The following is a 13,832-nucleotide window of genomic DNA, read 5'->3' on the forward strand; positions in this document are numbered from 1 at the left end:
TGTTCCTACTTAATCCTAACCTAACCACCTGATACTGAATCCCAATCCCACTAGCTCCGTGAACAATACAAGAAGACAGATGCTGCCTCAATCTGAGAAGTATTTTTTAACAATTAGAGCTGTCAAAGAGCAAAAGAAATCATTTCACAAAGCAATAGTTAATCATCAGATCCTTTTGATATATTTCTGCACTTATTTTTATAAATAGTTTATTAATAAATCCAGATAATCACAACGCCCTCTCAGCTCTAAGATTCTGTTTTTAGAAAATATCTTAGCATAGGTTAATGGTATTAATAGCAATGTACACACTTTTCTCATCTTTGGCACCTCTGGTGAATTCAAGGGTCTCTCATTTGACTACAGGGCAAGTCCCTGGGGAAGGAATAACACTGTAACAGGAGAATGACAGGCTGCCATTTCCTATTACTGTATAGAAACTTGTCTAGTGATTTTGTCTTCATTCTCATGCTGCTATATTTCTAGAACAGCTACCTCAGAAACTCTCTTGGGAATATTTAATAGAACTGCATATTCCAAGGATATGTGTACAACATTACATAAATTATTTCATGAAATTTGAGCAATAGGGTTTAACTATATTTGAACTTTTTATTATTTGAACTTCTGCAACTAACTAAAAAGAAAGGGAAGGTAAAATGAAAAAAAAAGAAAGCTGGGTAAACTGAAGAGATCACAAACAAAACTGGACTTACTGTTGGGATGACTTAGAAGGTATAATATATTTACCTTTAACAATCTTCTTTGCACAGTCATTATACACTTGCTCTTGAGATGTGTTTGACTGGAACACTCGGTCAAATGCATAAGGCTTGGACTAAAAAACAGAAACAAAAGTTTCAACTACACAAATTAAATGTGAACAGACATTTCTAAGCTCCTTTAAAGACATCACCATATATTTAACCTTCAAAATAGGATACCTATGATGCATCACTTAGAACCTTTCTGGAAAAGTCCTTACTTAGGGCCCAGGAACAAACCCACTAAATAAACTCCACAAAACCAAGTATGTCTGTCTTAATCTTTGTTGTATTTCCAAGGCCCAGCACAGAAATTAAGTGTTACTATGGTGGGCACTCATACTGTTGAGTGATTTTTACTTAATGAGTCTCTTTTCTGGCAGACAGATTCTATTTTCAACACTAACTCATCCCGCAGATAAGGAATTAGAATCGTGAAAGGTCCAAATATGTAAACGACAAAATTAAAATTCAATCTCAAGTCTCCTTTCAGTTCAGGTTTCCTTCCATTATCCCATTCAGCTTTTCAGTGCAGTGCAATAGCATTTCAACTGTTCATCCACTGAAGTATTTATGGAATGCCAGTTATGCTGGACACCACACTACAAGGATGACCATGACAGATTCACTCTCTGCTTTAGTGGAAATAACAGCAGGGCAGATATCAGACAAATAATTAAGTGACTAGAATTCCACCCTGCACAACGGGGTACTTCAGAAGGGTATGACAGCACTTAGGGGAGAACCTGAGACTGGGGAAGGCAGAAGAACAGCAGAGAATCACTCTGGAGAAGGGATGTTAGCAAACCGAAGAATAAAGAGCACACCAACTGTCAGTCTCGTCAATGTTACTCATGAGAGTGAGTGTGGGGAAGTACTCCAGGAACTGGGAACAAGATGCTTAAGGATCCTGAGGTTGAAAGGAACTTGGAGAGTCAAGAAACCAAAGGATGTTTTTCAATCTCAAGTGCAAGGATGCACAAATCAAATGTTAACATGGTTAAAAAGGCAACTAACACATTTTAACATTATTTTTAATAGTTTTGATTTTGTGGGTCCCTTAAAGGGCCTAAAGAACACAATCTGAGCACAGCTGATAAAGCTTGGGAAGGAGCCAGAGGCATGAAATGAAAATCAGAGTGTATACTATCCATGCAAGTTAAAGAAGAATTTTCGAGGAAGTGACTATCTCATACATAGTGGAGAGGTCAAGGCAAAATTGAAGACTCCAATAACAAAGATCAGATTGGAAAGAGGTGAAAAAAGAACAGGAGGTAACTGAACAGAAATCTAGCTGTGGCTCAAAGAAAGCTATGTTTTATGATAGGCAAGATCCGAGCAAGTTTATAAGCTGGCAGGAACAATTAGTAATCTGAGAGAGAAAGTAAGCATCTAAAGATGAGTGAGGGAGCATGAGGGTTCTCAGAACTGAAAGTAAGTGTGTGCCAGCTCTCTGCTGTTGCTAAGTCTCTTCAGTCGTGTCCGACTCTGTGCGACCCCACAGATGGCAGCCCACCAGGCTCCCTGGGATTCTCCAGGCAAGAGTACTGGAGTGGGGTGCCACTGCCTTCTCCGTGCCAGCTCTCTAGTCTCTTCTAAAGTAAAAGAAGGGAGCTGGGCCCCAAAATAAACAATCGTGACCCCAGAAAAAATCCTTCACCTTGTAGAATACTGCCTAGGGTCTTAGCTAAAAAAGATCATAGTTTTTAGAAACTATACCCCACAATTCCCCTCCCCAAAGCTTGGAATAACACTAACAATGACACAAACAGCCCCTAAAGGCCAAAGCCATTCCCAATTCCCCTTCTGGCCTCCCACCAGACAGGCTGGAAACTAACCACTTGCTACCCGAGTCTCCTTGTAACTACTGGCCACATGACCCAGCTCTAGACACTATGAAGTGACAGGCTGCTGGGAGGTGTCTGAGAATCACTTCAGCCAAAGCTGCCCTTTCTCCTTTCTGGGATGAATGTCTGGGACTGGAGCATCCATCTTGCAAACAAGACAGATATGATGATGACAAGTCAATAACTAAGGATGACAGAGGGTAACAGAGTAAGTAAGAAGTAAAGGTCTAACTCCAGATTTCCTATGTAAGAAAAATAACCTCTTATTTATTTAAACCACCATCTGTTTGTTTGTTTTCTCTCTGCAGCTGAAAGCATTCCTGAAGGATATACTCAGATGACCTCCCTTTGGCATCAATTAAATGTAGGCTTCTCAACGTCTGATTATTCTTTGGCTACAACACACATAAAGTGTCCTGCTAGGATTCCGAGACACTGACATTCAAATCTACAGGTGTAGCTAATAAAAGACAATCTACTGTTTCACTGATGGCACAAGATGTATTCATGATAATTCTGAAAACACAAGTACAAAATAACAGAAATAAACTATACTTATATTTTGTTCTATCAAAAAAAAAAGTATTTTTCTCTCTTCATTTACTCAGCAAACATTTATTTAGAATCTATAAGGTATGAGAACTGATGCTGAAGCTCCAATACTCTGGCCACCTGATACAAAGAGCGACTCACTGGAAAAGACCCTGATGTTGGGAAAGACTGAAGGCAGGAGCAGAAGAAAACAGAGGATGAGATGGATGGCATCACCAATTCAGTGGAAAAGAGTTTGAGCAAATTCCAGCAGATCATGAAGGACAGGGAATCCTGGCATGCTAGAGTCCATGGGGTTGCAAAGAGTCAGACATGACTTAGTGACCAAATGATGACATGGTATGAGATATTGTAAGCAAGTAACACAATTTTAGAAATGACATTTAATTAGTATGAGAGTAGGGCACAAAGAACAACAGAGGAGAAGGCTGGATAAATTCTCGAACAGTAAGCTAAGCACTTATATAGGAGGACTGAATATAAGTGATCAGTAATGTTAACTGAATTGAAACAGAGACAGCCTCCACCATTAGCAAATTCACAAATAATTCTAATTTTGCTTGAAGAAACAAGTTAATCAGTAGAAGTTAGGTAACAGTATGACAACTGCATCCTTCCAAAATAAGGCAAATGATTATTTTTATTAAAATAAACATTTAAATGATAAAAAGAACAAACACCACTGAAGTTCTATCTTCAGTTTTACATCGACTAAAGCTCACAAACATTTAAAAAGAGATATGCCAAAAATAACAGGTAATATAAAGTCTGCCTCAAAAGCTGATACTTTATGCAGCTGTTTATTCAGGCATCACCTCACACCAAATATGCAAACTACCACTGTATTAGAGTAAGAATATGAACATGCAGATATAAAGATAATAAAGCTGGGATTGAGTGACTTTTTAAAGTTATTGTTGGTGGTTTAGTGGCTAAATTGTGTCTGAAGTTATACCACTGTTAAATAAAAAACTATCTTCAGTGCTTAGTATTAAGTTGACAAAATAGCCTTACTTTAATTCCAAAACTGAATTATAATTTTCTTAAATAAAGCAAATGCAATCCTGGCTTCCTGGATGAAAAATGAGACTTGTGAAACATGAAAATTATTTCTAATGGTCTATAACAAAGGTACATCCCATAACTAATAATCTTTCAAATAAATTAAACACTCATGATCTGGATATCCATATCTTTAAAAATTTGGCCCTTGGTCTTGAAATATACATTATGCAGCCTTTAAAAATGTGTATCTTCAAAAATACTCCAACACACAAGATGTATTCACATCTAACTTAGGCTTCAAGGAGACAAAACCAAACAGGAATGTTTATTTACCTTAGATTCCTTAAGTTGAGTGGTTCCTATCTGAATCTGCACAGACCAGGCTGAACACCAAATTTGGTTACAAAGGACACACTTCTGGCAGGAATATGTCTTTCTCTGGAATTCTGAATAGTGATTTTCAGATCACATGGGATTACATCATATTAGATTTTCCTTAGTTAGACACTGATTGTGGGCTAACATTCTGCAACTGTAAAGGTATATTATGATGGCTCCTTTTTTCAATTTTCATATATAAGGTAATCAGGATCGAACATTAAATCATCATTCATTTGAAAGGGGAAACTGTGCTGTGCTGGAGGTAAGAACTAGGTCTAATTTCAATGAACCACAACAGTCCGTTTTGGATCCTGGCGGCCTCTACAGTATACCATATAAGGAATGATAGTTAGTAAAGATACTTGATGCAAGTATGCATGTTCCACTTTTATGATGCATAAACAGATGAAAGAATAACTTTTCTTATTGATTTCTTTTATTCAGTGTTTTCAGCTGGCTCCTTTGAACTACAGAAGGCGTTTCCCTTGTGCCCCAGTTTTTGTGGATCACAAGTTTGCTTATCTAAAGCAAATAGTTTTACCATATCACTGTCAAAGATCTTCAAAAAATAACACATTTCTATTTCATTCAATATGTGATATGTATAGCACTTCACTGAGCATTTAATTACCAAATATATATATATATACACACACATATATCTGTACAAAGGCTGCAAAGCACAGAAAAACACTGCAAGATTACACAGCCATGGGGTCACATCACATTAAAATCACTGACTACATGAGTAACAGGAAAAAAGTTTGGACAATATATTGGATACTAAACTTAGATGAAAATCAGAATCCTAAAAAATTACCTTCCTTTTGAGTACTGATTATACTTACAATTCAGTAACACTCTAAAATACTTATTTTTTAAATTTTGATTTAACCAGAACGCTATGTACAAAATGTTTTTAAATTACTTCAGACAATTTAATTTTAAATGCTGCACTGCAGCAATTCCTTCTTAATCTATTTACTTTGAATCAGGGTGGGTATCCAGTAAAATGAAGAAAAAACAAGAGGTGACTTTACCTAGAGGTTTCTATTTCCACTTCTAGCTGCCGTTACAAATTCTCAGACAACTTTAAAAGAAAAAATTAAAGAATGCACTTAAAAATTTTTTTTTAAAAGAGATCTCAGAGTAATTAATGACTTCTATATGCAAAAGACTGGGTTCTGAAAGTAATGAACTAACATGTTGCCTTACATTTTCTAAAGCTATATCACACCCAGTTGTCATATACTTCTGCTTATACTTAAAAACAAAAAAATAAAAACCCGAAAAGACTAAAACGCCTACCAGTTTATCTAAAGGCCAAGTAACTGTACATTACTGATTTATGACTAGATTACTTGTCCATGATGTTTAATATCACCACTTGAATTGACTTAATTACTAAGGAAACCTAAGTAAGGAACTTAAAATAACTTTATCCAAAGGAAACAACCTAAAATAAATGTGTGCTTCCTGTGGTAATTGTTTATATCTTATGTCATATTTGGCCTGCAATAGAAGGCTGTCTTCTAACCTAACCATAAAATATTTTGTGAATCCTAAATCTTACCGTTACAACAAATAAATTTTCATAATACTATAGGTTTGTGTAAATACCCACACCCCCCAAAAAATCTGAAGAAATAAAACAGCCTTAACATAAATCTGAAAGGAAAATAGCTTGGTTATGTCAACCACTGTAGAGGCTGAGTAATCACAAAAATCCTATGAGAAACTAATAGCCTACTAGTGTTGGCCAACTAACAACCCAGGCCTAGTGAGCATCCTCCAAAATCATGTGAAATATCTCATCCTGAAGGAAAAGGATGATTAGTTTTGTGCATAACTTCTTGGCTTCTCCATGATGTCATGTATAGCAAGGGTTTTTCTGTGGATTTGTTAACAAAGAACCAGCCTGACAGTCTTCACACAGTAAGAGCTGGCAGTTATTAGGAACCTAATGACTTGTTTGCCAAAACCCTCCCAAGCAATGTGGAGCTATGACATTAATCTTCTAGAGCGGAACTTGGAAACTTTCACATAAAAATTCAAGGAACTTGAGTTCTGTCTTACATGTCAATGCTTCTAACCTTCAATGTTCTATCTCCTGTGATACTTCTGTCCCACTTCTACATTAAGATATTTAAACTTATGCTAAATGGAAAAGCGAAAAAGTTAACACTAAAATTGGGGGGCGTGATAGCAATGTAGAAAGATGGCATCAGCAAGAAAGAGGAATTTAATTTTCTGTCAGAGTTCACTGTTCTGTAGGCAGTTATCTTACTCTCCATTTTAATCTCCTTGAATTGGGAATTATTTTCAAGACCTTTCACGTTATGTTTCACGTTACAAAAGACATTATCTCATCATCTTTGTGATTATCGAAGTCATTTTTCTTCAAGGCAGATCCTAATTGTAGAAGTAGGAATCTGATACTAACAAGAAATCTAGTTTACTGATCAAATTTTATATATATTTTAAAAGTTTGCTTTTATAATATTTTGATATACACACGAAAAGTTAACACACTTTCCCGGAGTGCTACCCCATTTAACCCAACGTTGATCGGCGAGATCCGTTGGTGGATGAGACAAAATCGAGCGCTTCGATTTCAAAAGAAAACTTACTTTTTACAGCCCTGGATTCGCCATTTGTGACTGTAAACTCAAAAAGCGGGTTGTGTGAACACTGAAGGTACCAGCATAACTGCGACTGTTAGTTATGGTTTTCCTTCTCCACGGAGGAAACAAGACGGCCTAACGCACATTAAAGATTTAAGACTAAATATCATTACTATTTAAAGTTCGGTAAGGCAGATCCCAACGTTCTCGGCCGAACTCTGATTTATTTTATGAATGATAAATCTGAGGGGAAGGGGGTCCGACACACCGACTGCATCTACATCAGAACCTGCAGGCGCACAGAAAGCCGGCGAACGAGCACTCAACTGGTTCCCCGACGGCTCCACCCGCGCCCCAGGTAGGGGAGTGCCCGGGACCCAGGGCGGGTGCCTCCCGTCCCCGGCGCTGCAGACCGGGGTGGGGCGACCCCGGAGCACCCGACGAGGCGCCGAGCCCCTCCCCTGGGCCGTCGGATCCCCCTGGGGAGGCTGGGGCGCCCCAAAGCTCGCTGTCCGCTCACTCCCCACTTCTCTCAGCTCCCGGGGCGGCCGGGCTCGAAGGAGGGAGCCTGGGTGGGGGCAGGGGCACTCACCGCGATCATGACCGTGTCTTCTCCCTGAAACTTGGCGATGTACTTATCGCCGCGGTTCACCTCCGACTCGTTGAGCGGTCTGAAGCGACACATCACTTTGATGTTGCACTCGGCCGGGTCCGCCATCTTCCCGGCTGCCGGGGCCGGAGGCCGGGAGCCACTCCCAGCCGCTCAGTCTTGGAGGAAGTAGGCCGAGCCGAGGGGGCTAGCGTGGCGAAGGCCGAGGGCCCGCGGTCCGCGGCGTCGCGCTTCACCCGCGGGGCGGCCGGGACCTGGGCGGCAGCGCCCGGGCCGGCACGGTCACCCACAGGCTCACTTCCGACCCATCATGGCAGCCATGGCGGCGGCGGGGCCTCCTCAGCTTCTCCCTTGACTGGCGGGGCAGGTTGCTGGGCTGAGGGATACCGGAGACCGGGAGCGCGAGCCCCCTTTTCTTCCTAGGAGACAGCAGGCCGAGCCCACCTTCAGCCTGCCCGGCTGTCGGCTCGCCGGCTCGCCGGCTGCAGCCCGATCACTCCTGAGGCCGGACTGGCGGCGGGATGGGCGGCGCGGACGGAGAACTGCGCACGCGCGGCGGACCGGCGCCCCGGCGACCAATCCGCGGCCGCGCCGCTGCTCCACGCCGGGGTTGCAGGGCCAGGTTACCGGACGCGCAAGCGCACAGTGAGCTATCGACCCCGCAGAGGATTCCACGGAGTTAAGTGGTGCTGTAACGTTTTCTTCTGTAGAGGACACGGGACCTTGTTAAAAGTGCTTGACGTTGTAGTTTAAGTGAAAAACTATATTCCTGTTAGGACGTGTTCGCTTTCTGTTTTGTCTGGCGATACATTGATTTCTAGCCCACCTTTTTAGAGCGCTTTGCCAGAAAAAGGAAGATTTGAATGAAGGGCGGGACGTGGCTTATGGTTCAAGCGGTTGCTCATTCCTAAGAGAGGGGGTTGGGGGACAGGAATAAGAAAAAGGAAGTTTCGTCTGAGGACTAGAAGGTTCTGAAGAAAAGTGTAACAGTAGGGTAAGGTGGGAGAAGACCCCCGGGGAACTGGCGGTCCCAATGACTCCGTTAATAATCCTGTGGAACTCATCAGTCTCCACATCTGGAGTGTGAAGACAGAAAAACTGCAAAGACAACTAAGACCGCTAATCCTAGTCCCCGATTTTTGTTCGTAAAATGGAAGAGTGTAGGACCTACCTAGTGCTCCAGTAGCTAAGAATCCGCCTTGCAATGCAGGGGGCAGGGGTTCCATCCCACGTGGAGAAACTAAGATCCCACCCAGCATGCTGCTGCAGTGTGGCCAAAAATTAAAAAAAAAAACAATTAAAAAAAAAATAGAGGCGTGTACTTTTGTTGTTGCTTAGTCGTTAAGTCGTGTGGGACTCTGCAGCCCCACAGTCTGAAGCACACCAGCCTTCCCTGTCCTTCACTATCTCCTGGAGTTTGCTCAAACTGATGTCCAATGAATCAGTAATGCTGTCCAACCATCTCATCCTCTGTCGCTACCTTCTCCTTCTGCCCTCAATCTTTTCCAGCATCAGGGTCTTTTCCAATGAGTCAGCTCGTCACATCAAGTGGCCAAAATATTAGAGTTTCAGCTTTAGTCCTTCCAGTGAATATTCAGGGTTGATTTCCTTTAGGATTGACTGGAGAAGACTCTTGAGAGTCTGCTGGACAGCAAGGAGATCAAACCAATCAATCCTAAAGGAGTGTACTGTGAGAGCCTCCAGTTGTTCTCTGTCCTCCCCTGATCATGCTAATGCCTGCAGAATTGAATCCAGAGTCTAAGATTCAGGTTTATTGATCCACAGCAAAGGCGGAAGAGTTCACACCTCAGGCATCTTGGGACATCTCACCAAACACAGAAAAGGATGGAGTTGTTACAGAGCTTTGGGGAAATTGTGGCATTTAGGTAAATTTAAATGAATCTGTATTTTGATTGGTTCCAACAAAGCGGTGTTGTGTGATACCAGATCTGGACTACAAGTGGACCCAAAAAGTCTTGTTTCCTTTTAACTACAAAATTAAGATAGATGTGGAGTATTGTCTCCAGAAACCCCTTTTCCACAGTTCTGCACCTGGCTTGAGAATCAATTGAGGCTACCTCTCTGTGTCCTAGACTCTTAGGTAAGAATGGAATGTTCTCTTCTTACTGATGTAACTCTGGGTGGCAGTTTCTGACAGTCTATGATATTAGAGAACAACGTTTTCAGTAAGAAGGCAATAGTCAAAGAAAAAGGTTGTTGTAGCCGGTGGGTCACCAGTTTTCAACCTTTGTAGCAGGATCTCATTAAGGTTCTGTCCTCAGTCTTCTGCTCTTTGCTGTTGGAGCTCACTTCTTCAACAACTGCTGGGGTCTCTTCTCTATAGCCCTGAGCTTTTCACCTGAGTGACGTTCTCATCTCTCCAGCTGTGTGCAGGCCACCTTGTTTAGGATGCTTTCCCTTAACCTCAGATTTATTAGTATTCCAAAGATGAAATTACTCCCTGCTAATACTGAGTGCCACTACTCAGCTCTCCGTTTTTGATGATCAGCATCAACATTCTTCCATACTTCCAGGTTTAAACAGTTTCAGTCACCTGTAACTCCACTGCTTTTTTCATCAGAGGTGGGAGGGGGGTTCAGGATGGGGGACATATGTACACCCATGGCTGATTCATGTCAATGTATGGCAAAAACCACTACAATATTGTAATTAGCCTCCAATTAAAATACTTTTTAAAAAACCTACAGAAGAGAAACATGGGCGTCTGTGTACCTGAAGTTCCTCAACTTCCATTCCACCATTCCCAGTTGTTCCCCAACTCAGAAGATCTGAACAATGATTGTTCTAGAGCTGTGATTTTCAGACTGCTCCATGGAGTAGAAGATACAAAGTGACTCAGGTGGTTTCACAGGTCTGGTGAGAGAAACAAGGTGGGTGGAAGGGCTAAGCTGGGAAGCTCTGGGAAGCTCTGCTGTTCAGCATCCTTTAGTCGCCTTTCAACTCTCCCCTCTTTCCTCTTTGTGCATGACAGATTCTGGAAGCTCAGGCTTTATGAAAGCAAAATCCAGAAAGGGAAGTATTTGTGAGAGCTTTCTGCTTTCGAATGTGACACACACCCCACTTCTAGGCGAGTGAGTGCAAAGAACCTGACTCCACACAGAACCAGGAAGGAGAAAAACGCTATGTGAAAAACAAAATGTTTCTTTTTCTTGTTTTTTGGCCACACAAAGTGGCTTGCAGAGTCTTATTAACAGTTCCTCAAGGGGCCTGAACCTGGGTCCTGGCAGTAAACACACTGTTTTAATCACTGGACCACCAGGGAATTCCCAAAACCAAAATATTTCAAAAAATTGTTCCATCACACAAGTGAGGAATATCAAATGATATGGTTTAAGTAATATTTTCATAGGGAAACAAAAGATTGATTTGTAAAAAATGATTCATCTCAGTTTTTATTCCAAATATATGAAAGATCAACATTATTCGACATGAGCAGTGAGAAAGTAGGTTTCCTTAAGAGTACAGTTTGAGACTCACTAACATAATTTTTTTCCTTATGAAAATGTGAGAGGTATTTCACCTATACAGATTTAGAACATTAAATCTCCATTGTGGAGGTAGCCTCCAAAGATGGTGCTCTAGTGACCCATGCCTACTTGTATCTCGTTGTGCAGCCACTTTCCTTGAATGTTTTCTTATCTATTTACTTATTTATTTGGCTGTGCATGTGTGCTAAGTTGTTCAGTCATGTCTCACTGTGCAATCCTGTAGACCGTAGCCCACCAGGCTCCCCTGTCCATGGGATTCTCCAGGCAAGAACACTGGAGTGGGTTGCCATGCCCTCCTCCAAGGGATCTCAGGTCTGCAGTTGCAGCACTCAGGATCTTTGTTGCATCATGGGGATCTTTCGTTGTGGTGAACAGACTCTCTAGTTGTGGCATGTGGGCTTAGTTGCCCTGCAGCAGGCAGGATCTTAGTTCCCAGACCAGGGATTGAATACAAGTCTCCTGCATTACAAGGCAGATTCTTAACCACTGAACCACTAGGGAAGTCCCCACTCTCTTCTTAAATCTTGGTAGTTCTTTTAACTCACTTGGAACCAGTACAAGGTGGTAGACGTATGATACTGCATGCTATCTGAAACTAGGTGAGAAGTCTTGTAGCTTCCACTTAGGTCTCTTGAAACACTCTTTTGAGGAATTTTAACATGTCACGTGAGAAGACCAATTACAAAGAGAGTACCATGTCAGAGTCAATAGACCCAGCTGATACCACCCTTCCAGCCATCCCCACCCAGGCATCAGACAAGGGAGGAACCTTGAACTGTCCAGACCAGCACACTCGGCAGTCGAGTACCAGTGAGTAATCCCAGTTGGCACCCTTGGAGCAGAAGAATCACCCAGATGAGGCCTGCTCAAATTCCTGACCCATGAAATCATGAGACACAATAAAATGGTTATTGTTTAGGCTACTCAATTTCTTTTTTAAAAAGTACTTTTTTTTTGGCTGTACTGGATGTTCGTTGCATCATGCGGGATGTTTCTCTGAGGCCCTCAGACTCAGTACTTGTGGTACATGGGCTCAGTTGCCCCACTGTATGTGAGATCTTAGCTCCCTAACCAGGGATCAAACCCATGTATCCCACACTGGAAGGCAGATTCTTAATCACTGGGCTACCAGGGAAGTCCCTAAGCTACTCAGTTTCAAAAACTTGTTATATAGCCAAAGATAACTGGAGTATTTACCTACAGCTTGGAACCTAATATTTATCTCCTGGAAATAGTCCTATAAAATATTACTTATGTATAATAGATGCATTTAGGTTGGATTACATTGTAGATTAATTTTAAATAGTTGGAGGGGGTCTGAGAATATAACCACTGTTTATGACATGCTGGAGAAGACTCTTGAGGGTCCCTTGGACAGCAAGGAGATCAAACCAGTCAATCCTAAAGGAAATCAGTCCTGAATATTCATTGAAAGGACTGATGCTAAAGCTGGAGCTCCAATACTTGGGCCACCTGATGCAAAGAACTGATTAATTGGAAAAGACCCTGATGCTGGGAAAGAGTGAGGGCAGGAGGAGACGGACAGGACAGAGGATGAGATGGTTGGAAGGCATCACTGAGTCAATGGACATGAGTTTGAGCAAATTCTGGGAGATAGTGAAGGACAGGGAAGGCTGGTGTGCTGCAGTCCATGGGGTGTCAGAGTCAGACACAAGTTAGTGACTGAACAATTGGAAAGTTTGTTTCTTATTTAATGAAACAAACACATACCTATTCCTGGGATTTCCCTGGTGGTCCAGTGGCTAAGCCTCCATGCTCCCAGTGCAGGCGCCTGGGTTCAATCCCTGATCAGGGAACTAGATTCTTTCACCTTATACAGTATTACTAAATATTGAGTATTTTGTACTCAATAATACCCTGTGTTTACAGTAGATGCTTGTTGGTTATTGGTTATCTATTTTATATATATAGGTCCGTCTAGTCAAGGCTATGGTTTTTCCAGTGGTCATGTATGGATGTGAGAGTTGGACTGTGAAGAAAGCTGAGCGCCGAAGAATTGATGCTTTTGAAGTGTGGTGTTGAAGAAGACTCTTGAGAGTCTCTTGGACTGCAAGGAGATCCAACCAGTCCATTCTGAAGGAGATCAGCCCTGGGATTTCTTTGGAAGGACTGATGCTAAAGCTGAAACTCCAGTACTTTGGACACCTCATGTGAAGAGTTGACTCATTGGAAAAGACTCTGATGCTGGGAGGGATTGGGGGCAGGAGGAGAAGGGTTCAACAGAGGATGAGATGACTAGATGGCATCACCAAGTCGATGGAAGTAAGTTTGAGTGAACTCCAGGAGTTGGTGATGGACAGGGAGGCCTGGCGTGCTGCAATTCATGAGGTCACAAAGACTCGGACACAACTGAGCGACTGAACTGAACTGTGTGTATATGTTAATTCCAAACTCCTAATTTAACCTTCCTCCCTCCCTTTCCCCTTTGGTAACTTTAAGTTTGTTTTCTATATCTGTGAGTCTCTGTTTTACAAGTAAGTTCATTCGTATCTTTTTTTAAGACTCTACATACAAGTGAT

The 13,832-nt window shown here is 41.9% G+C and overlaps 1 protein-coding gene across 4 annotated transcripts in view; it reads right to left on the reverse strand.

Moving 5' to 3' along the window:
- Positions 1 to 8,329, reverse strand: part of KIF5B (kinesin family member 5B) — a 47,265-nt gene extending 38,936 nt beyond the window's left edge. For all 4 annotated transcript variants that reach the window (XM_040248048.1, XM_040248049.1, XM_040248046.1 and 1 more), the window contains exons 1-2: positions 7,766 to 8,329; positions 751 to 838 (exon numbers count right to left, since the gene is read on the reverse strand). In XM_040248048.1, coding sequence (XP_040103982.1) covers positions 751 to 838; positions 7,766 to 7,891 — 214 coding nt within the window. In that variant the 5' untranslated portion in view covers positions 7,892 to 8,329. The remainder of the gene's footprint in view (positions 1 to 750; positions 839 to 7,765) is intronic.
- Positions 8,330 to 13,832: the final 5,503 nt, after the last annotated feature.

This window comes from Oryx dammah, unplaced genomic scaffold (genome assembly GCF_014754425.2).
Source record: "Oryx dammah isolate SB20612 unplaced genomic scaffold, SCBI_Odam_1.1 HiC_scaffold_10, whole genome shotgun sequence".
NCBI classification, from domain to species: Eukaryota; Metazoa; Chordata; class Mammalia; order Artiodactyla; family Bovidae; genus Oryx; species Oryx dammah.